Source organism: Hippoglossus stenolepis, chromosome 9 (genome assembly GCF_022539355.2).
Source record: "Hippoglossus stenolepis isolate QCI-W04-F060 chromosome 9, HSTE1.2, whole genome shotgun sequence".
Taxonomy (NCBI): Eukaryota; Metazoa; Chordata; class Actinopteri; order Pleuronectiformes; family Pleuronectidae; genus Hippoglossus; species Hippoglossus stenolepis.
This window is the reverse complement of record NC_061491.1, coordinates 22280122-22303797: the sequence shown is the minus strand read 5'-3', so window position 1 is coordinate 22303797 and position 23676 is coordinate 22280122. Positions and strand designations below refer to the sequence as shown.

Below are 23676 nucleotides of genomic sequence, written 5' to 3'. Positions count from 1 at the left end.
AATCTTGTTTTGTTTATTTAAAAGATAACTATATGAGAAGACATTTGACCTGAATTATATTTACTTCCCCAAATATGAGGTGTGTTTCTCTTTGGAACATGAAGTGGTTTCCGTGTTTGCTCACGTCAATGTTTCAGTGTTGTGATTTTGGGAGTTTGCAGTTATTTCCAGATTCATATAAATGACAAGTTTAAACAAATTTAATACGAAGACATTTCATTTTACTTTCTCCAGCGGAAACTATGAAAAAACACCAGACGTCCCTGTTTCCACCCGGAACAGATTTCCCGTCGGACCGTGTGAGGATCGTGACGTGGTGATTGGTCGCTGAGCTGCACCTCGGAATTTAGCAACTTAGCGCAAACTCCTTCGTGGTCAGGCCTCCGGACGCGGGTTCGACCCACGGACAACTCTCGCTTTACGTGGACTGAGAAGTTCGTTGCGTTGTTTTCGTTCGTGACTCAAAAAGTGTTTGCTGCGGATTCTGTCTGGTAAGTTTCCCCCGAGGCCTCGGACAACTGCAGCTAGCATCGAGCGTCACTTCATTTCTGTTGTGTTTACACGCGTTTTAAACCCGGTTCACGCCGGTGTCCGTCTGTGGCGAGTGGGCACAGACCGCTGTCAGTTACCCAATCGATCCCAGCCTGGAGATAAACACTTATCTAACCCGAGCGTGGCTGGCTAGCATTAGCCGGTTAGCTCGCTAGCTCCCAAACAATGCGTTTTAGTTTCACTTGTCGCTCTGAAGTTTCCGAGCCGGTTGAGGGGGATAATGCTTCTCATGTGATTCTGCTTGTGTCGTCCTCTCAAATCGGATCATCAGGGCCTTGTGTGTGTGAGCGTGTGACGGCGGCAGCATGAAGCTCTACAGCCTCAGCATCATCTATAAAGGATCCAACAAGTCCAACCTCCTCAAAGCGGCCTACGACCTGTCCTCCTTCAGCTTCTTCCAGCGCTCCAGGTGCGTCACCACACCTTCAACACACTGCTGTGCTTCGATTAGACTCCCAGCTAATAGCCTGTGTTTATCTGCACTTTTATACATCTCCTGTATCTCTAGTTTTATATTTGAAGTTGTATTCTTGCACTTCAAATCTGATGTACCATGGCTATGTTAGTCTAATGCAGAACTTTGTATCACTTCAGTTATTTATCTTTTAATCTGTATTGATATTTGGCTTCAGTACTCTGCCTCGGTTACTTGTGTCTTTCCATCACCTTATACTTCAAATATTTGTATTGTCAATGTCTCCATCAGCACACACTTCTTTACAGTGACAGCTCTGTAGTAGTTCTGGTGGCGAGACTTTCATCTCACTGCTGTGAACTTGTTCTTGACTCATTTTGACCTTTTATTATTCTCATGCTTATGACTGTTTTGTGTGATACTGGAGTCCTAAAGTTCCCTCGGGATCAATAAAGTATCTATCTATCTATTATCTATCTATCTATCTATCTATCGATCTACCTATCTATCTCTTACTACGTGTTGTTTTGGTTTGTTTAGTATTCAGGAGTTTATGACCTTCACCAGTGCCTTGATCGTTGAGCGAACATCACAAGGAAGCCGTGCCTCTGTCAAAGAACAAGGTAAACAACAAGTAGCAGCAGTCTAAAGAAATAGGAACATTTCTAGTTCATGTTAATGTAAAATTAAGCTGATTTTCTTTTGATGGTGGCACATATGTGGTTTCTCTTTCCTGCAGAGTACCTGTGCCATGTGTATGTGAGAAACGACAACCTGGGTGCTGTGGTCATCGCAGACACTGAATACCCACAGAGAGTCTGTTTCACATTGCTGGAAAAAGTGGGTACAAAAACACGTCAACAAAGATGCATTATTATTATTATTGCACCTTGTTGTCAGCGTAAATACTGAGATTTCTGTTTGTTTTTTCAGGTACTCGAGGAATTCTCCAGGACAGTGGACAGTATAGACTGGCCGTCTGGTAACCCTGGAACCATAACCTATGCAGCCCTAGATAGTCACCTCTCTAAATACCAGGTCAGTGTGTATGTAATCTGTTTATTAGAAAATACATCAGAGGGGAGCCTGATAGCTTAAAATGAGTCGACTATCATCGCAGTGTGAGAACAATATCAGATTCACATGCCTTCAGAGTTTCTGAGTTTCTCATTTCATTTGTTATTGTTTAGTAAATAGTACTGAGAAGGGTCACGATACAAAAAATGTAGTAGTTGATACCGGTACCATGAAATTTCTACGATTCTCGATACTCATTTCGATACCACGGCAAAAAACAAAATAATAAATCCCATTTACTCGAACACACTCTCCTTTATACAAATATTTGAACATACAAAGAACAACAGTGAATATGTAGCCTTCAAGTAATAAATAAAATAAGACTATTAACATTATAAAAAAGTGGCATGTAAGAAAATTATGAGATTTCAGTTGTCAGGTGTAGCTCAAAGAAAACAGCAGAGGCTGCAAAGGCAATTAACTAACACACACACACACACACACACACACACACACACACACACACACACACACACACACCTATAAACTTGAGTATATTTGTTTATGGCCAAACGCCAAAAGCTTTTTCACAAAATGCTGAAAGTAGAATCGGTGTACCTGACAGCTTGTTGTTTTGTTTTCTGTGTTTTCGTTCCCAGAACCCCAGGGAAGCAGATGCAATGACCAAAGTGCAGGCAGAGCTGGATGAGACCAAGATCATTTTGGTGAGATACATATGAAAAATATGCACAGTACTCAGATAATTAGAAGTTTTTTTTTTTGTTTTTTTTTCATTGGAGCAGAACAAACACAGGGGATATGTAAAACACATACAAATAGATTCAGTTAAACTGAGTGGTTAGAAGCAGTTTCTTCTCAGTCATGAGATCTGGGCCTAACTGCTACAGACATTAAGTCTTCAGAATAGTGTCTGTTACCAATGCATCAGTTCTATTGACCGATTTGCGACTCTCTCTACATGCCTGAAACATTATGTAGCGTTTCCTAAGCACTGGTCAAGTCATAATCTCTATACTGCTCAACATTTCGTAAACAGATATTTTGTTTCATGTAGCACAACACCATGGAAAGTTTGTTGGATAGAGGAGAGAAGCTGGATGATCTTGTGGCAAAGTCGGAACACCTTGGAAACCAGTCCAAAGCCTTCTACAAGACTGTGAGTATTGATGACTCGGCTTATTAATTTTGGACTGTCATGCTGTCATCCAGTCAGTGTTCAAGTGCCTGACTTGTGTGTTCATGTTACTCCTTCAGGCACGGAAACAGAACTCCTGCTGTGAAATCATGTGATGTCGCTGCCTCGTCCTCGTGGACACACTCGTCTCTTGCCTTTCTGCTTTTCCTACATCTCCCATCATGCACTGGTCACCAGCTCTCAACATAAACAACAACGGACAGAACTGACGCTGTCTGGTGCGACGATGTCAGCAAGAAAGGGTGGAAAGTGGTTGCCAGTGATGAAGTGTGACGAATCTGGATTGTGACTGATGGGGGCTGAAGGAGTGATGGGATTTGGTCAGGGGAACACGTAACCTTTGAATTATTTTTAACCTCTCAAATGGTAATCATCTGTACGGTGTGTCAATACCAGCTGGGGACATAATAGTGTGACTTTGTGTATTGGTGACGTTTTACCTTCAAACCATTTAATGTTATTCAGATTGAATCGAATCTCAAAAGTTTGATCTCAAATATTAATTTGGTTTGGTATTAACCACAGTTGTGCTTTTGCTTCAAGGCATCTCTGACAATCCCACAGTCTTAACTTGTGAATTCATACAGTGTGTCACTGCTTAGGTTCAATTCTTCAAAACTAAAACTGATTCTCTTGCAGGCATAACCTCTGTGCCCACTAGGTGGCCCTGTTTATATACTTTATTGCTCCAATGAGCCTCTGTGTTGAGGTCAAACAAAAAACTCTATAATGTCAGCAAGAGACTGCTTGGACGTGTGAAATCTGAATTTTACATTGATTTTTAAATATCTTTATGATACTGGATTAAGTTACACGGTTTCTTTGATTTTTCTGTATCTCATTGTGTTAAATGAAATCTTAAACATTCCCACTCTGGGTGATTGAGTTATTGTGTGATGATGCATCTTAAAATTGACGAGAAGTTGGAGATTAGATGTTCAATGTTAGAAAGATGTTTCTCCAGAGATGCAGCCTTATTGCAGTGTGGCTTAACATGTAACCCTCCTGTCCTGTGTAAGAATCCTCACCTACAATGAGCAGGACTTGTACGCTCTTCTCTTCTTCTCTTCGTAGCCGCGCTCTTTGCTGTGGAAGCAACACATGACACTTTGGCAGGTTTTTGTTATTTTGCCCACTCAGACCGCTGCAGTCCACGGCTCGTCTGTACCTCGGGTGCTGTTGCACTTCCCCTGGCCCTCCTATTGTGTGCTGTCATCACAAAATGAGTGATTTCATATTACACTTTTATTTGAAGACACTCCACAGTTGACTTTTCGTTCCTGTGAGCACTGCTTGCGTTGTGTCCGACTGGTTAGAAACGTCTTTCTTCATGAACTGCTGATCGGTTTCAAACAAAGACATGCCTTTGGTTCTGTATTTTAAGACTCTCTGCTGTATGTGAGTATGATTTGCGGATATACAACATCTGCAGGCTGCATTAATGTTGAGTGCCTGTGTGTATGTGAGATCAGAATTGGCTCTTTCTGCTTTTACAGTGTAAACGTTTGTGCAATATCTCTGCAGACTGTTGGTGTCGCTCTTTGAAGCAGGGGGAATAAATGGAAATATTTCCCATAAATAACAGTAAATTCAACCTTTGTATTTGCTATATATTATGACTAACTCCTATGTGAGGCTTGTCCAGGGTTCTTTCTGAGATATTTGTCTGATTTTTTTCTTTTCAAAAAAAAAATCCCAATTCATGTGCTGAATTTGAAAACAAGTCTGTGGAGTTGTATTATGGCTGTTTGCAGGTGAGGTCTTACCGACCAGTGTGTTAAACGGTCTGCATTAAACGTTTTCATCCAGATGTGGTCTGCACATTTTAAACAGTTAAAAATGACTTCAGCTAATAAACCGTTCTTTCCTATCTGTATTAACAGTTTGTATTTGGAACACTGCTTTGTTCAAACACAGATTACGTGATAACCTTAGATAAACCGAACAATTACTTCCGGTGTGCCACGTCTTCATTGTTAGAAGCATGCAGGTGATGCAAATTTCTCTTCTACGGTGGCAGTGGTGTCGGAGGACATCCTGTACAACAATGTAAAGGTAAAGCTGTTCTCTCCTGCAACAGGAAGTCAACAATCTTATCTTAAATATATATATCTTCGGTCAGCACACTGAAGGTTAGCTGATAATCTGGTGCACCCTTCATGTAGTAGGAATTATTTTAACTGAGTGGGATATTGGAGAGAGTGTTTTGGGTTAAACAAACAAGATGTGATCAACAGGGACAGAAACAAATCGATTATCTTTACAAAATAGAAATATAAAACGGCATCTTCAGTGTACACAAATAAAAAGGATAATAAATAAATTCACTCATCTACTCAGCACTATGCCGATGGAGTGTGTGGGTGAAGTGTTTGAGTCTCTCAAAACACTTGGAGTTTCAGGGGTAAACAGCATTGCAGCCAAATCCAATACAACTGAAGTAGCTGGTGACCACTTCTTCAAAAGTTAAAAACAGAAATAGAACAGAAAATGCCTCCATCCTCTCCTGTGGTGTCATCCAAGTGTCTGTAAACTCAGACATTCAGATTCAACTCAAAACGAGGTTATTTATACCATATTTTTTGCATAAATGTCCTTTGTGATCCTCATTCATGTTCGTGACAACTGTAAAGGAATATGTATGCATAAGTTATTGCACATGAAAACTATAGAGATAACGGTAAACGAGAAATGACTTGAATGTGCACCGATTCCGAAACATCCTCGATCCGCCCCTGTGAGAGTCTATAAAGAACGCGATCTGACAGCTGCCCCTGAACGCAGCACGGGGACGCGCACAGCTGAGAGGAAAACAACGTGAGAAGCGGATGAAGACAGAAAGCAACAATGTGGACGGAGGAGAAGAAGAACCAGAGTGAAAGTTCAACCGTCGCAGACCGAGTCAGCTCGAAGGTGAGTGGAAGAGAGGATCCTCAGCGGGATTCGAACTCGACTCCTCTGTTGTTTGCACGCTGCGATCACTTCTCACTGAAGTTTCCTTGACTCTAACCTGCTGGAAGTGTTGTCTCTCCACTAGGAAACGTGTGTCTCTCTCCTGCATTTTCTTATCTCTGCTCCTGTCGCTCTGGTTTTCCACATTGTTGAACTTCCTGCAGCCAATTTCCTTTCTCTGCAGCAAACAACACGACTTCTCCTTTCCCCTTCTCCCCCACTTAAACTAATGTCCATGCAAGAAGTGGCTGATTCTCACCTGCACAAGTTGTGTTTAACCTGAGCTCCTGCATGTGCTCGACTTCCTTTTTGTGCAGACATGATTGTTTTTGCTGCATTTTTCAGATGGTCGACTCAGATCTCACAGGGCAGCTCTTCCAGGCGGTTCAGCAGAGAAACGGTGAGGAACCTTATCTTATCTCTTCTATCTGCTTCTCGAGTTCCAGTCAGGAGGCTCATCAGGGAACTTTAGGATGTTTACTCTGTCAGGCCCATAATAAATCTAGTGTCATTAGAAAGTTTAAGTTGGCATCTTGTGTTTTTTAAATCCTGGTAAGAAGGTGAAGTGCTGGTGTGCACCACAGTGAAATATATATCAGCTTTACATAGATATTAGAAGAATAAAAAGTTTCAGATTACTGTGCCAAGTAAACTAGAATGGTTCTCGGTCATAATAATAAACTTAATTTATGCAGCACTATTCAAAACCAAGTTATAAAGTGCTTTACATGAATAAACAGGGATTAGGACACTTCAGGGCTGAGGCTAATGAATTAATGCAGAAACAAAGAGGTATAAAAGGTATAAAAAGGAATATTGTGCCACCAATAAATGTCAAAAAAGGACCCATCTCTGTTAAAGATAATTCTGCTGAAAAACAATACTAAGAAATAAACAGGGCTGAAAGCATATCCTCCTCGTTTGGGGTAATTAGTTTATCAGAGAAGGGAGGAACTGATTGGAAATGAGATCAGGAAAGTTTATCTGATGGGTTCTACAGGGGATCATAACAGGAAATAAACAAAACACTGAACAAAACTGTAATATTCAGAAATGGCCACACGTTTTAATCAACAACTGACACAGTCCCAACAAACCACAAGCCTGAGAAACCGGTTTGGAATAAAAGAGCAGTAACCAAATCCACATATTTAAGGATTTATCATTCAGGTTAGTTCATGTGTATACCTGCATTTTAATAGTGAGTCACTGAAGTGCCTCATAGATCATTAGCTCTTTGACTCACAGACATTTTAAATCCATCAATGATCTATAGTGCTTATCCTTGTGGGGAAAGCTGACGTTTAAATTGAATTCTCATTAATGACTCTATTCCCTAACCACACACACACACACACACACACACACACACTTTTATATCAGCATTGTTTCCTGTTTTTTCTCCTCGTCATGAAGGTTCAGCCCCAGCGGTCACTCTTCCCTCCAGCACAGAGGAACCTTCAACCAGCACCAGTGGGATCATCCCCGGTGAGCACCACAGTCTCATGTCTTCACAGGCCCAGGCCCCGGTCTCACAGAGAAACACCTGATTAGTCAGACGTTCCACCTTCAGTCAACAGCGAACAAAGGCCGGCCGTTTTCCCCCTCAAAAGTGGAGACTCACAAATAAACAGGAATCGTGTTACACCACAAACAGTCGGCCCTGAGTTTTAGAACATTTTACTTGGCAGGTGTTGATGGAGCTCGACTGCAAAGCAAAGGAGGCCTTTTGATTTTGATCAGATTTCTTGGTGGGGGTTGTTTTCATTGGCTGAGAGCAGAGTTTTTCCAAAAATACTCAGACAGTCAAAAATATCACACTTCCATAAATACACTCTTCTGTGGTTTTAAATACGCAGTGTTTTGGTGACTTACACAGCCTGTTTCGTACTAATCGTACTATAGAGACCCTTTGCAGTTGCACCTTGACCCCGGGTCCTTCATGTTTCCGTGTTTGCTTGGGCAGGGTGGAGATGGTTGTGTGTCTCTAGTGTTTCACTGTGAGAGCTCAGCAGACTGGAGGCAGCATTTCTGGGAATTGAACCTGAAAAAAGTGTGCGTCACGATGAATTACCTTTTCAACACAATCCCGTTAAACCGTTCACTTCTTTCACCAAAACTGCTGTTTACTGTCTACGGCTCAGTTTTGAAACACAACTTATTCCTTGATCAAATAGTGTTTATGGATGTGTTTTTTTTATTTTTTTATTTTTTTTAATGTAACCAGACCCAGAGTAGAAATGTGGACAGTGAAATTCATCGGGTCTGCAGAGCTCTGGAAAGAAGCTTTTACAAAATAGAACCTTTGACAAGAAAGAAGACATGAAAAGATGGATATGAAAATGTGGATCATGTATCTACACAATACCCTTTATTCTGCTTCATTCAAATCACCAGGTAAACAAATTATTTCCACAGTAGCAGAGGATACAGCCTGGCCTGCAAGTGAACTGCACTTGGTTCTCATCAGGTCGTGTGTATGAAACATGAAGTTGTATTTTTAAGTGCAATTAATTCTATGTTTTGTGCCTTTTAGGTGCGATTGCAGCCGCGGTGTTCATCACTTTTTTACTTGCTCTCTATGCCGTCCTGTGGAAGTGCATGGTGTCGCCACCACAACGGTAAACAACCCACACACGAGCCCTAACGTCATGTTGCCGGAGCTTTAATTCTACGTTGTTGACCCAGCGACGCTGCAAACTGCTTATTTGTTCACCTGCCTCTTAGCGTCACATGTCTGAACTTTGTCTCCCGGCACGTCAGAGGAATCACTTTTTACACTTCACATTAAACTTTTACTGCAGCTGTCACGTAGTAACACTCATGTTCCTTTTCAGAAAGCACAGCAAGGTGAGGGTGAGACTGCAGCCGAGGACTTCTGTGTGAACACCGGCTCTCGGGCTTGTCTGTTCAGCAGGTTATTTTGGATCGTAATGGTGCGGACTCAAATCTGAGAGCAGACTTTGCTCCCCCCACCCGTCAGGGAAAAGTACCAGAGTGACAATATGACACTGAAGAGGATCCTCCTAATGGATCCAAAGATCAAACCACCATGGACTGACTGGACTGAGTGGATGTGTCACCCTCAGCTTTACTGTGGCTCCATGACGATGTGAAACTCTTTTTATTACCAGGTCAGATTGTGCAGCTTTTTGTTTTTTTCCTGTGGTTTTCTGTGGACTCGGCACTACTGAGGAACGACACAGCTCGCTCCACTGACCAACAAACTGTTGAGAGAGACTCTGTCATACATTAAGTGTGTATATGTACATATTTTATACCTGCACCAAATGGACAGTTGCCTTTCAAACACGTCGTCCATTCCTACCTTGTATTTCTAATGGCATCACCAGGTTCCATTTACATCCATTTTATTCTCTAGTTTCTTAAAGATCCTTTGGAAAATCTCCTAAAGCTGTGAGGATGTTCAGGAGGGTTTTTAGACCTGTACTGTGGAAATCTTTCATTTCAAATTTGCTTTTATACAATTTACTCAGGATGATGTAACTACTGAAACTATGACTCTATAATAAACTGAGTTGTGAATATAAATAAACAGTAAGAACAGTGTCTGTATCACCACTTGGTAAAATCTCCAATCAGACTCAATCACTTGTTTTTCCTTTGCTTCGTGGTTTTAAATTAAATGATCTGGTCTCGAGACATATTTTTCACTGTGGATAGATTTATGCAGAACTTTGTGCAGACACAGCAGTAAACAGATTAAGTGCCAGTGTGAATGTAACAGGAAAGGAATGCTCATCTCTCATCAACGATATCTGCTCAGTCTCATAAAGATTCATGTCCTGCTCAGTCTCCTTGAATCTAAATGATCAACATGAAGAAACGCACAGTGCTGCGCGTGTCCGTGGTCCCTCGGCCAGATGGACACATCCCCATCGAGGACACAGTTCAACATCAACTGTAGCGTTTCACAGTCACAGCAGAGGTCGGACATGTTTTCAGGACCAGTTCTGCAACTTAAAACTAAAAGAAACAGGGTTAACAGAGTGAAGTAATGAGCAGGGAATGTAGTCTGGTGGAAAGATTTCCTCAGAACAGAGAATGCTTAACAGATAACTGATTATACCTGATGGCTGAGATACGTGTTATGTAAGCCGTGAAATCATGATCTTGAGGAAACTGAGTGCAACTGAATGCAAAAAGTTTTAATGAAATTTCAAATAGAAGCTGCATCAAATTAAGGATTATATTATTTATGGTTATTCCAGAGTGGTCTGACAGAGAAGCTGCAGGTACACAGACTCTTTACAACTGAGGTGTTCATCAACACTGGACAGCTGAAGAACGCAAAATCCTCTGGTCTGATGAATCAGGATTTCTGCCGAGGAATTGGCCGGATTCAGTGTAAACACCAATTGGTGGTTGTGTTTTCTTGACTCACTTTGGGCACCTCCACCACGATAATGCATCATGTCACCTTCTCAAACTGGTTCCATGAACCTGACAATGTTCAGTGAACTTCACCGGCTTTCCCAGGCACCACATCCAGATTTAACGTCTTTGGGGTGTGGTAGAACAGCATCATTCTTACCTGGAGACAAACCGGGATCATATTTACACACAGTTGTGTTATTGTTGGATAAAAAGTGGTGACACAGCAGCAACAGGTGAGGTCACTGATTTCATGTGTTTGTAGATGAAGCTGCACATGTAAGAATAATCACCTCACTGACTTCCTCAAACTCAAAATGACTAAAAATGATTTATTTTGGCACCTGGAGACAAACAAGACATAAAATCACTTGAAATGATCAGTTATAAGAAGTGTCTGTCTAGAACTGTACGGTTTCTGAACGTGAGAACAAAACATCACCAGACGGGTTGGATGAGATTTCTATGTTTAGCCCGTGACCTGTTCCAACAAGTAGAGAGTAAGATACCAGTATGTTTTAAATGTTTGAGTTAGACGATTCTCACCTCTGCCATTAATCACTGATGGACAAAATGCAGAAACAGAAACAATAACATTACACCCATCAACATTCATTCAAATCTGCACACGAGAGACCAAATTAAATATTAGTCAATATCCCGCTAAAGTGACTTAAAATAATACAACATGAACAACTGCAGGTTAATTATGGTTTGTGCACAAACTCAGCACGATTTAGAATTCATGATCACTCACTACTTATACTTATAACTCATCCTACAAAATAATCCAATACAATGTTTGGTTTTATATGTTGTGAACAGATGCACGTCTCTCAGTGAAGCTCCTGTCTTTTCCTTTCGCCAGATACGTTCAGCTGCGTTATCAGTGACACTATTATCATCCTGTAGATAAGAATCTGTTCAGTGACATTCCTCTCAAATGTCTGTGACTCAGGTCTCTGGGCTTCTGAGGAACTACATCACTGACAATATAAGATTCATTGGAAAACAAATGTTTCAAGAATGTCAATAATTCAAATAATTCAAATTCACAACTGACACGGATCCAGACAGAGCTGAGGTTTTGAGCTTTGATGAGTGTTGTTGTTGTAATAGTCTCGACTCCGGCTCCAGTGCTGATAAGAGGATATTTGCCGTCACTGAAGGTTATGCTGGTGATATTGACTGGTACAGTGGTGCCCTCTCTCTGCTGGTGGAATCTTGGTCTGTATACAAATAAAGTTATTATTATAAGATGCAGACAATCAGTGGTGCAGCTAAAACATCTATAATTCCTATACCTGCAAATACAACTTACAATAGAAACCTTACACATACAGATTTTGTGCAGACTTGAAGAGGGAGGAGCATTGCAACACACATTTGCAACAGAACAGTTGAGAAACACTGATATAAAGGTTGGTGAATGCAAAGGGGAAAAAAGCACAAGAGCCTCACTTTAACTCTAAGTGTCAGTGTCTATCTGATGATGTTAACAAGGAAACAGTTAAGAAATAGACTTGTTCTGTGTGTATTTAGTTTGGTTTTTCGAACGTACATTGATGATTCATTACCTTTCTGCTCCTGGGACTTCGGACAGACTGATAATGTGGAGCCCTGAGTGGCAGAGGCAGCTCAGAGGTCCATGTGTATCTGCAGAGGGTGCACTGACATTAACAAAAACAGGGAAACATTGTGCAGCACATCCATTGGAGTTGATGATTATCTTTGACATCCTGTTGAAAGCAGGATAATTAGGGCCCGAGCACCGACGGTGGGAGGCCCTATTGAAATTGAAAGGATTATTATTATTATTCAGGCAAAAGAAGGGGCTTTCTGAGGGCTTCAACATGCTCAAAAATATTCTAAAGTTTGCAGTAAATTAGAAAGTGGTGAAAATTTACGTATTCTGGAGTATTTGGAAATGGGTGTGGCAAAATGGCTCAACAGCGCCACCTGGAACGCAGCCCCTAGGTTTCCCTTTGACCGATCTTCACAAAAATCGTAGCCCAGGTGTATCATGACCAGACAAACAAAAAAGTCTCAAGGGGCATTATGAACGCAACAGGAAGCCCGCCATTTTGCATTTAGTGGCCATTTTGTCCATATTCCACATTTGACGTACTTGTCTCAGGGCTTTTATCTGATCAACTTCAAATTGAGATGAGTGTCATCACAACTAGATGGAGATATAAACTAACTCAAAGATCGATTTCAAAATGCCTGTGCTCGGGCCCGTTAGTGCTACAACGTAGCCCTAGTTGATACCGTATCATTACCAGGATGCCTTCAAACAACATGAATTACAGGGGGAGGAAAAAAACGAAAGTACTCCCAATGAAAAAATAACGGTTCTGTTTTCAGTGCGGCTGATCTGGATCTAATTAATGTCGCCCACTGAGTCACTGTGGTTTACCAGCTCACCATCGGGCTTTGCTCGTCACCGACAGGCTGCAGAGGAATGATGCTCGGTCGTGGTGGCGGATAAATTGGCACAACAATGCAACGCAATGTGTGTAGAGTTACAGAACATATCTGTGGAGGAACGCAAAGAATTTCTAGAAACGTAAAACCAGATTCAGACATTAACCAATTGCTTTGCACACTGACTGAAGTAATAATGACTAATATCATCATTAGATCACATTGTAATGTCACATCAAAACCTGTGATTGTACAAATTTCAAGCTGATGTTATTGTTTTGTTTGAAACAAAGAAAAACGCACTAAAAGCTGATGATTTCCACAGTAGTTTTATGTACAGCACATTAATATGGCACATCACAGTTGTGATTACAGAGATTACAATAGAATACATATCAAACACACATATTATTACTGTTGACAGTGCATGAAGCAATTTACAAACAATAAATAATCAGAAAAGGAGATTAACAGAAAAAAATACAGCCGTTTTTTTTGTTTTTTTTTACAGAAATCAATTACAGTATCAGATAGATAAAGATTTTTGGCACTTGTGTGAGAAAAATGAAGTTCCTCTTCCAGAGTAGTGTGCATAGGTAGCCTTTCCATAAAACTATACATATATCAGATTTTTATACAATAATGTCAGTATATTTATTTACTTTTAGATGCTCATAATCCCTCATAAATATTATTAAAAGGTGATGTGGAGAAATATTTGCACTCTCTAAATAGACTCAAATAATAATTAGCTTCTCAAATATTTTCTTTTAAGTGCCCCCGGGAAAACACAGCACAACTTCTATCCACGTGTCCTAACGCCTCAGGTCCCAGTGTTTGTAGCACAAAGGTGCGTCGACAGATATTAAAAAACGAATCGTGGCAGAAGTGAAAACACAGGGAGTGAAAGTATAAGAGCTGATTCACAAAGAGCTTCTTTGCAAAAAGGCACAATGGCTGGATCACACTGCAGGAAGAGAAGGAATAATGGCTGATATACGCTGATAAAGGCACACACAGTATTTCGGCATATACTCCCTCCTTGCAACTATTCCCTTATGTGATTATACAGGTTTTTAAACATGAACTTTGTATTCGTCACATTCAGACGGATGCAAATGCAAACATTCACAAACACATATAAGCAACAAGTACATTTCTGTTGGTCCAGTTATACGTCAGGAAGCTTGGTTGGTTTCTCAGAGATAAACAATGTTCTCCTCACCTCCCTCCTCCCCGTTCTGTCCCTCTAGAGAGAGGTAAGCCTGCGGGGGAAGGAGCGGGGTAAGAGAGGGGGAGGAGGAGGAGGAGTAGTCCTCGCAAAGTCCGTGACCTGTGACCTCAAACCTCCAGGGACCCAGGGATCGCCTGTCCAACGGTGGGCTGAAGTCTGCTGGAAGGAGAACAACAGACGCTAATGAGACAAAGTAAAAACCTGAATTAGTGTGTCCCTCTATGGTCTCGTGTGATAAATCGTCTTACTGTTGTTGCTCCTCTGCGGCTGCGCGGTGACCCTGCCGCTGAACGGGTGGACGGAGTCGTTCAGGGGGCAGCTGTGACTGTTACTGCACTTTGGGAACGTCAGGCTGTCTGGAGGCTGTTTGCTGTGAGCCTGACTCAGCAGGGCGTTGAGGCTGTTGTAGAGGCTGGCGCTGAGGCCCAGGCTGGCGGTGTAGCCGGAGCTTGGGGGGCCATCGTGGTTCTTCCTGGACGTGGAGTGCAGACACTGGTTGTTGTTCCCGGGCTGGTGGGGGTGTTTCTGCTGGAGAGAGGCGAGCAGAGCCGCCTCGTTCTCGTACAGCGAAGAGCTGCCATCCAGACTTCCTGTTCGGCTGTGGCTGGACACCTGTGAAAAAAGCAGAGGGGACACGGTTTACTCAGCAGTGGGTTTATTTTTCCCCCTTCCTGTCTGTGCTCCTCCTCCCTCTCTTACCTTGAATCCATCCAGTGGTATTGTTACAGGCAAGCTGCTCTGGCGGCTGTGTTTACAGCTCTGGAGAAGCTTCTGCTGGTTCTCAATCTGTTCCTTCTCCCTCTCCACACTCCTCTGGCCCTCCCTCAGTCTGTCCAGGTTCTGCTGATACTCCAGCAGCTGCGCCTCCAGCTCCTCACGCTCGCAGCGGAGACGCTCAGCCTCCAGGAGGCACTGCTGCTCTCGCTGCTCCAGGACGCTCTCCTGCTCACTCTGTTAACAAACGAGACATGTGCACATCGAAACAAAATCAGGCACCATCAAACCCTTACTGCAGTTGTAATAGATTTCCTGCACAGGATTGAAGGCTTTAAAAAAATGTGCTTGTGCAACTTCAGTGCAACTGGGTTTTTCGATTTGCAGGGTTAAAAAGCTTTTGGGGATCTGCTGTTGTATTTCTAGGTCTATTTTTTCTATTGTATGTAAAAAAAAGTGCACAATAGAGAGGGCAGGAGGAAAACGTTGCTCTACCAAAGGGTATATATATATATATTTTTTTTTATGGGTTATATTCAGATGTGGTGGAATCAGCACCTGGCAGAGGTGAAAGACGGGTGAAGCTGCCGTGGAATCAGAGATGCTCACCTGCTGTTTCTCTCTGACCAGACACTCTTTGTCCCATCGCTGCTGCTCCTGTTTCAGCCTCATGTGGAGCTTCTGCACCTCATCCACCTCCTCTTTCTTCCTCTCTAATCCCTTCTTTTCCACTTCCTCTTTCTTCTTGTCGAGGCTCCTCTGCTTCTCCTGCTCCTGGAGGAAAACAGAAACAGGTTATTTCAAAGAAAAGGTCACTGAAACTGCTTGATGAACTGGTGTGAGCCTACATGTGGTGAAAAAGTATTGAATATTATATGACTGGTACCAGACTGTTTTGGAGAGAGGAGAGGGTTCGGAGCTGAGGTCTCTCTCCCTCCTGGAGGAGGACTTTCTGGACTTCATAGCAGCTGTCCTGGAGCGTCACAGCAGCCTGCAAACACAAAGAGGAAACACACGATCACCCACGTTGACATAAAAACTGCCATTTCAATGGTGGATATTTATTATTATATTTTATTTGTTTATTTAAACCATATCTCTTGAAATCCCAAATTAAAGCTGTTCAGGTTTAGATTTAAATTATTTTACTTGCTAAAATATCAAATGCCATTGTTCCCTTTCTTTTACATACACTGTATCTGCGTATTTTATATTAACTCCGTCCTTTCAATACAGTTTTAATCTCATCACAAATGCCCAGATGTGTTTCTTCTCACCTGCAGACTGTAGAGGAGCTGAGTCAGGCTCTGCACGCTCTCTGCCACCTACAGAACAAGGCGTTAGTACCGGGGAACACTAACTTACATTTATCCACTAACAAACATTGCTTATGGGGAACTGCAGTAGTTGAACCTTTAACATGGTCCCTTTGTTGTCTCCTCTCCTCAGCTCGAGGGCAGAGCTCCACAACACACCGTCCAGCCCCGTCAGCTCTGTGTCCGATCCAAGAGACGTGGAGCTCATGCTGAGCGTGCTGAGATAATCGGCTGTAGGAACGAGAACACGGTAAATGCTACGTCAGTAAAGCTCAGGTAAGATGCGAACAGCAGCGTCAGGACAAACATAGATGACATCCAGAATTGCAGCGCATGTCTGCGGCTCACGTTCAGAGGGAGACTCCTGGATGCTGCTGCCGTGACTGTTGTAGCTGCAGCACTCGGGTCCTCGGACAGGAGAGCTCTGAGTTCGGACAGAGACGCCGTCACGAGCCTGGAGAATGTTGACCAGGTTCTCTGCTGCAGGGGAAGCACACATCCGTCAAAACGCACGATTAAGTCTGATTTCCAAATGGCTCTATATAATATCACTTAAACATAAATATCACACTGTATTTTTCGTATTTCGTTTTTGAAGCCACATGCAGTTTATGTGCGATGCTTTTACTGACAGGTCAAAATGTCTGCTGTGAAAAAGGTCTATAGGGCAAAAGAACTAACAGGAGAGAAGGGGGTGTCAATAGAGCAAGGTGAGCACAGGCCTGAAAAGAGGGGTCATCAGCCAAAATAGGTAATACTGGTATAATTTACTTTAAAGCTTGTTTTGTTATAGAAATTATTCAAAATTTCCTCTAAAATGGATTTGCCACTACCAAAAAAAGATTTGTATTTGAAAGTTCATGTGGATGAGGCTGAAAAGAGAGTGAGCAGCTGTGTCACCTTCTCTGAGTGCAGCTGTGAGCAGCGAGGACGCCTCCCGCAGCGTCTCACTGTCTGTGTCTGGTTGAACCAGCAGGTGGCGATGTGGCACAGGTTCTGGTGAGTGGAGGGTTAACTCGGTGAGCTCAGCGTACAGATGCAGCTTCTCCTCCAGGCTGGTGCAGATCCGCTGATCCTGAACCAACAGAGTCTCTGCACAAAACATACACGACCATTAAGACTTTTTGTTGTTAATAGTTCAAAGCATATTTTAATAAGAAATAAATAAATAAACGCTTGATAAGAACAGGTATCAGATAAAACGTGCATGTGGACACTCAGATATTTTCTTACCTTGGAACTTGGTGATCTTCTGGACCTTCGCCTCTGCAGCTCGCCTCACCTCCTCTGACTCAGCACTTCGATCCTCCTCCTCCTCTTCCTCAGGACACCTGCCAGGTAGATCAGTGGGTTAGCCAATAAGTAACACACACACACACACACAGACTCCACATACTGTACACTTGACTTGTCGCACCTCTCTACAGCTTGTCGAATGTGTTTCATCCACGCATTCCTCTCCTCTCTGGTGGTGGTGTGAACTTCATACATCTCTGGTCCCACCGCGGAGGCGGAGATAAGGAACATCCCTCTCTCCTCGTTGGCCACTTCTCTGACGATGAGCTTCTGCAGAGGAATCACTGGAGGCTTCTGGTCCTGAAACAGTTGATAAAGGCCATAAACAAGAGATGTAGAGAAATGGATGGACGGCAGGTCAGGGGATGTTTGGGTTGAAACTTACAACAGCAGCAAATATGAAGCGCTGGTCTTTCTCTTGTAGGAAAACCACGACGTCTGTGAGAAGGAGTGCCAGAGTGTCTGAAACAGGAATGAAAATATATCTTAGACTTGTTGGCCCCAAACTTAACAAACCTAACTGGCAATGATGACGTCATACAGACCTTTCAGACGTCCTGTGGCAGTCTTCCAGAAGACCAGCCCTTTGTGCTGCAGAACCCTGTGTTTGTTGAGCAGGTCCTGTTTGCGAAACACTTTGTCGTTCTTCAGCTTGGCAAAGCTCTTGTTCTCCAGCCGGGCCAGAACTTCCTGCAGCTCCTGCCACCTCTCGTACGTATTCACAGTCAGGTCCACGGCGGCGATGACGTCACGAATCTGAACCAGGGCACGCGACAGGTCAGCGTGTTCCTGACTTCCCTCTGTCAGGAGAAAGAGTTAACAGAGGCATATATAAGATACATGCATTACAAAAGACAGGTTTTCAATTATACTGGATTGTTAAAATATAACTCTTACATACTTAACTAGAAAAGAGCAAAATTTATCTTCTTTATAATATACTCCCACTTTGAAAAAAACAAATAGCTATGTCACATGATGAACACAGGAAGTAACAGAGTTATTTGTTCAGTGGAAAGTTATTGTATCCTCCTCTTCCTGCTCTGCTGGTGTATTGGGACGTTTACAGTGTTTAACCATTGTCCTTGTTCTCTCACAACAGCAGGTGTGTTGTGTGACTGTGTTTCACTCAGACCATTCAGACCCTGAGTCACTTTTTTTTCAGTAAATAGCAAAGTTGTTGATTTCATTACTTCATATTCATGTAATAACATCTATTAGCTGGTAATTCAAATTAAAGGTATATAAACCACCTGATTATAGAGATCAATTTGGTCATTGACAATTTGATTCTTGAGTTGTAAGCAGTTCCCACTGTATTAGCTAATACAGTATCTAGTTGCATAGTAGTACACAGTAGTGGTAGTAGAAGTAGTAGTCATAGTCACAACAATAGAAGTAGTTCTGTAATATGTAGTAGTAAATACAAATCTGCAGGATAATGTTTAAAAACATTTAGCTATGAACATACTCACATATTGAAATTAATTGTAAAAAGCTCTCGGGGCTGCATGTGTTTACAGTTTAGTGCAGGACACAGCAGACCTGACTTACCCTGAGTGTAATGTAATATCCTCTCCAGCAGCACTGGATACTTGGTGATGCGCTGAGTGACCAGCAGGATGAATTCAGGCACCTCTCTCCGTCGGACCAGAGAGTTGTTGCTCTGTTGCTGTGAACGGAGGTGAAAATCAAAATGAGAACATCAGCAGCTCATTTAAGACATTTTACTGTGAAACTATAGTCTTTAAAAGCACAAGAGGTTGAGGAGCTTACTCTGACAAAGTTCTGGAGCTTCTTGTTCTGCTGCTGCAGCTCTTTGAAGACATTGACAGCCTCAGTGTGGTGACTGCAGAACTCCCCGTACACCTGCTTCATCTTCTCAGCATTTTCATCTGAGAACTGAGAGAGAGGCCGTCAGCCAGCGAGTACAGACATGTTTCTGTGTGTTTGGATCCACGAGTGAATCTCCACCAACCTGCTGAAGCAGGATGTCTCCAATCTGATGGATGAGATAGTTCCGGTGGTTCTCGGGTTGGGTTGCGGCCTGTCGGCGTTCCTGCAGCGCTCCGAAGAGGTTCTTGTGGAAGAGCAGTAAGGGATCCAAGCACGGGAAGATTCGGGCCACGCATTCCCAGTCGAGCTGCAGCTCCTCTACCATCCCTCTCCTGAACACCTCGGACATGACCGTCAGGGTTTGGATGTGGTGCAGCTCCGTCTGCATTAGCTCTGTGGGGGCAGTGAAAGTGGATTATAGGAAACATCTGGAATTCCATGTTAACTGGTGCGGATGAGATGTTTATTTGGGCAAAGGTTTCTGCCATCTGACATCTTCATTTCAGTGGAAGAAGTGGTTATACACTTTTTACAGAAGTACATTTTAATGTGCAAGAAGGACATTTGAGGACACATTTTGAGGAGCAAAGGTTTTCCACTGAGCTACCGAGAAGTAACTCTTTGGTTGAACCCAATAAAACTCATATATACGATCTGTTTTACAATCACAGATAAATTTTCCTATAAAATGACACACCATTAAATACGAAAAGAAGAAGTAAGGAAGAAGAAGAAAAAGAAAAATAGAAGGAATAAGGAAGAAGGAAGAATCTCACCATAAATAACATCCTGTCGTTTGACCGTGTACCTTTCGTGTAGTCGACAGAACTCCGGACAAACTGCCAGACTCCACGACTCGACATCAAGTCCGAGCAAATCAGCTGAGAAGTCGCTCAATAGAGGAGCATCGACAGCATCTGTGAGAGCAGAAGATAATTAACAATGAAAACTTTGACTCACAGCTCCCTGTACAGTAATTACCAATGTGACAGCTGAGAGTTTTAAAAGTCTCTCTTCCTCACCCTGTGCGATGATTGGCGGGTCGGTGGATGGGGGAGTGGCTGTGACCGGTGTTCCATCATCAGACAGTGAACTGTTGGCGCACGCTGTCACACTGAACTCTCCGTCCACCGCTGCTGAGTCACTCAGCCGTCTGTCGGGAAACAAATCCAGTCGGAATTGAACACGTTTGCATCCAGCATTGATCATTCGATAGTGGTCATATTCAAATGATTCATATTGATGTACTGGTGAGACCATGATGGGAACATTGTCATCCTACCTGCTGTCTATAGAGAGGGAGAGGCTTTTGGTGAGAGGGGCAACTGTTTCCCTTTTCTCTCTGGTCATCGCTGGCAGTGACGAGGAAGAGGAGGAGGCAGATGAGAAAATGGAGGCTGGAGAGTTGTCTTTCACAGAGTCTGAAGGGGGGATGAGGAGGAGGAGCAGGAAGAAGGATCAGTCACAGTTCAGATGTTTTATCTTTATCTTTGTGGACACTGAATGTAACAGTAACTGGATTATAAAACAGGAGGTCTGCGTTCGTTATCTGTCATTGTTTAACTGGGCCTGGAGTCTATAGTTATAACCATATGTTATAACCAATGAGGTGGATTGGGTTTAAAATCAGAAACATACAGGGAAGACAGTAGAGCACGATCGATATGGATATTAATATATGTATTGTTTATAATAAATCAGCAGTGATCCCTATGATTTCGTTATGAAACCCTTATGAAAAAGACATGTATTTGAGGCTTTATATTTTACAGTTTAACCATAAACCTTTCTATAAATAACTTTGAATAAAAACACAAATACAATCAAATATATAGAACTTGAATTAAGAAAATAAACACATTTTTTTTACGTAAAATTCTACATAAACGCAAATATATTCTGAATTGTTTATTCTGTAAATTTAAAGTTTTCATATCTTCACATAACACAAACCCTGATATGTCTGTGAAAGGCTCGCATCGGTGGATTTTTATTGGGCCAACCGATAAATCCGTCAGGCTCAAGAAGACAGAGCTTCACATTTATACAAAAATTCACGTGAATGAGAGAGAGGCACTCAACCTCAGCACTCGGGCACAAACACACGTAAACACAGTCCAGGACAGATCCCCCACTGAGATGGATTAAAATGTAACTTCTTCACTAGGGAGAGAACAACAGGGTGGAGGAGGAGGAGGAGCGAGTGGGGGGATGAGGAGAAATGGTTTACTTAATGCACTACAGGAGGAACGAGGGAGGACAGGTGAAAACCACATGAACCAAAGACAGAGGGGAGGACACGATGGCGGAGGAGGTGAAGAGAGGGGGGGGGACACATTGTAATTTCTGACTCACTCTGTGGGAGAGACGAGGTTTTGCTTTTCACCAGCGATGCATTCCTTTCCTGCAGCTTCTGGGGAAACACACGCTCACATTAACATCAACAGACGTAAATCATACTTTCAACTATAACATAACAAATTATTGGAGTCTATTAATGTCTATATGAAAAATATTTGTAAAAGACCCCCTACAATACAATTATTGTGTTATTCAACACATTCCAGGAGTTCCTTTGTCTCAAAGTGTTGGATAGTTCTTATCCTGCTGTAGCACCACCTCTCAGCCTGCCTCCACTTCAGGAATTGATTTATGTATGTGTATGTTTTGTCTTTACGTAGAATAGAGAGAGGAGAAGAGAGGAAACACAGGGAGCGAAAGAATGAATAAACTGATGGAGAAGATCTGAGCTGGGGATGTTGCCGCACACGTACTCAGACCGATGGATATGGTTAATAGACAGAAACAGATTTCTAAAATGCAACATGAAAAGCAGTGAGGAAGACCGCAAGCTAATAAACATAGATGTTAACACAGCTTGATTGAAATAATTGGTAGTGCCAACGTTTTGCAGGAGGAATGAAATGCACTCAAAATATTTGCCAGAATTCAAGAATGCAGAAAAACACTTTTTTGGGGGGGATTACAAAAAGTAAACATAACTTTTGTATTTGCATCTCCACAGGGCTTCGTTGATTCAAATGACTACAGTAAAGATGCAGTAAAGAGCGGAGGATTTGTCAAAGTCCAACAAATTCTGACTTTCCCTACTAGAGGCCGAGCTGTGATAACACTAGATCCTACATTACCTATAAAGCAACGTGCAGGATCTTTTTGTCAGAGCTTTTCTGTTGCAGATTATTTTAATCCTGACAAGATTATGTCATCTGTTATTTTCTCTGACTTTATAAAGACAAGTAAACATTGTTTTACTGGTGAAATCATATAAGAGGAAGCCTGTGTGTGACTCTTGATGTTCTTGCAAACATTTTAAAATAACAACACATGATCTGTATCTGCGTTTTTATCCGTGGCTGAAAGAAAAACACCCTCAAACATGCACTGTCCTTCACTAGCAGCTGTTTCTTCTAGTGTTTGTCAAGTAATTTAGAGTGAATGTTCCCCTTAAACTATCATTCTTGCTGGTTAGCTGGTTTTGGGGATGGAATGAGGTGCGTGAAGTTGGTGGTTACCTTCCCACAGGCTGCAGCGGACTCTCTGCAGTTTTTATGGACGTTCAGGAAACAGTCTGCGGAGACAAAAGCAAAACCCGGATAATCATCATCATCGGTCAGGTGATAATAAACAAGATTGTCCAGATGTCCCTGCTCTGTCTGCTCGGCTCCTCGCGATTGATGCTAAATGTGTGGTAGGAGGAGAACGGACTTCATGTCCTCTACTAAGCAAAACATCAATGAGACACGTGCGAAGAGATTTAGACAAACCCTAAACAGCTCGGCCACCACAGGACATAAAACAACAACAGCACTGACAGTGTACTACTTACTGGAGCACTGCAGCAGCTCCTTCCCAGAAACGGACTTATCGCAGGCCACACAGAGAGCGGGACCAGATGGAGACACGGGAACAAACTGGTGGCCGTTGGCGGCTCCTGACTTCTCCTTCCCCTCCTTCACCTCTTTACCCTTCACCTGGAATACAAGGCATTCACAGCTGACGTTTGCAAAAATCACCTGAACCACCAACGCAGAAATAACACGACAACGAGCAGCGGGCAGGAAGAGGCCTGCGGCGGCTAAAACCCACCTGTTAAAGTGAAGCTGAGATAAAGGGGCCTCTGAATGAGCGTTTGTGTTTACTTTGTTAAGGTCCACGGGGACGGCTGCTGTTGTGCTGCTTCATCCTTGGGGGGGCGTTAGGGGGATTCCTCTGTGCATGTGTGTGTGATAGTTCTGTGTTTATTTTCTAATCAAACTTTACAAGGAAGTCTAAGAGTGCATGT

At 42.6% G+C, this 23676-nt stretch overlaps 3 protein-coding genes across 8 annotated transcripts in view; 2 read left to right on the top strand and 1 right to left on the bottom strand.

Moving 5' to 3' along the window:
- Window positions 1-287: 287 nt before the first annotated feature.
- On the top strand, window positions 288-5079 carry ykt6 (YKT6 v-SNARE homolog (S. cerevisiae)). The gene is made up of 8 exons (XM_035166129.2): window positions 288-491; window positions 824-961; window positions 1508-1590; window positions 1707-1807; window positions 1901-2005; window positions 2647-2712; window positions 3063-3164; window positions 3263-5079. Exons 2-8 carry the CDS (start codon window positions 858-860, stop codon window positions 3296-3298), a joined length of 597 nt encoding a protein of 198 aa, XP_035022020.1. The 5' UTR covers window positions 288-491; window positions 824-857; the 3' UTR covers window positions 3299-5079.
- An 890-nt stretch (window positions 5080-5969) lies between these two features.
- On the top strand, window positions 5970-9754 carry sb:cb288. Its single transcript, XM_035166131.2, has 5 exons — window positions 5970-6116; window positions 6501-6555; window positions 7572-7643; window positions 8692-8776; window positions 8993-9754. The coding sequence occupies exons 1-5, from the start codon at window positions 6051-6053 to the stop codon at window positions 9039-9041; spliced, it is 327 nt and encodes a 108-aa protein (XP_035022022.1). The 5' UTR covers window positions 5970-6050; the 3' UTR covers window positions 9042-9754.
- A 3536-nt stretch (window positions 9755-13290) lies between these two features.
- LOC118114655 (rho guanine nucleotide exchange factor 28-like) overlaps window positions 13291-23676 on the bottom strand; it is a 33546-nt gene continuing 23160 nt past the window's right edge. For 4 of the 6 annotated variants that reach the window (XM_047341120.1, XM_047341122.1, XM_047341121.1 and 1 more), the window contains 22 exons: window positions 23221-23365; window positions 22907-22962; window positions 21729-21786; window positions 20656-20794; window positions 20396-20526; window positions 20150-20290; window positions 19516-19766; window positions 19314-19439; window positions 19092-19209; window positions 18083-18337; window positions 17923-17999; window positions 17659-17837; window positions 17475-17572; window positions 17142-17333; window positions 16590-16721; window positions 16339-16472; window positions 16203-16250; window positions 15812-15916; window positions 15535-15699; window positions 14911-15162; window positions 14460-14823; window positions 13291-14370 (listed from right to left, as the gene is read on the bottom strand). In XM_047341120.1, the coding sequence (XP_047197076.1) occupies window positions 14177-14370; window positions 14460-14823; window positions 14911-15162; window positions 15535-15699; window positions 15812-15916; window positions 16203-16250; window positions 16339-16472; window positions 16590-16721; window positions 17142-17333; window positions 17475-17572; window positions 17659-17837; window positions 17923-17999; window positions 18083-18337; window positions 19092-19209; window positions 19314-19439; window positions 19516-19766; window positions 20150-20290; window positions 20396-20526; window positions 20656-20794; window positions 21729-21786; window positions 22907-22962; window positions 23221-23365 (3360 nt within the window). In that variant the 3' untranslated portion in view covers window positions 13291-14176. The remainder of the gene's footprint in view (window positions 14371-14459; window positions 14824-14910; window positions 15163-15534; window positions 15700-15811; window positions 15917-16202; window positions 16251-16338; window positions 16473-16589; window positions 16722-17141; window positions 17334-17474; window positions 17573-17658; window positions 17838-17922; window positions 18000-18082; window positions 18338-19091; window positions 19210-19313; window positions 19440-19515; window positions 19767-20149; window positions 20291-20395; window positions 20527-20655; window positions 20795-21728; window positions 21787-22906; window positions 22963-23220; window positions 23366-23676) is intronic. The other 2 variants (XM_047341118.1, XM_047341119.1) reach the window with 2 other exon arrangements.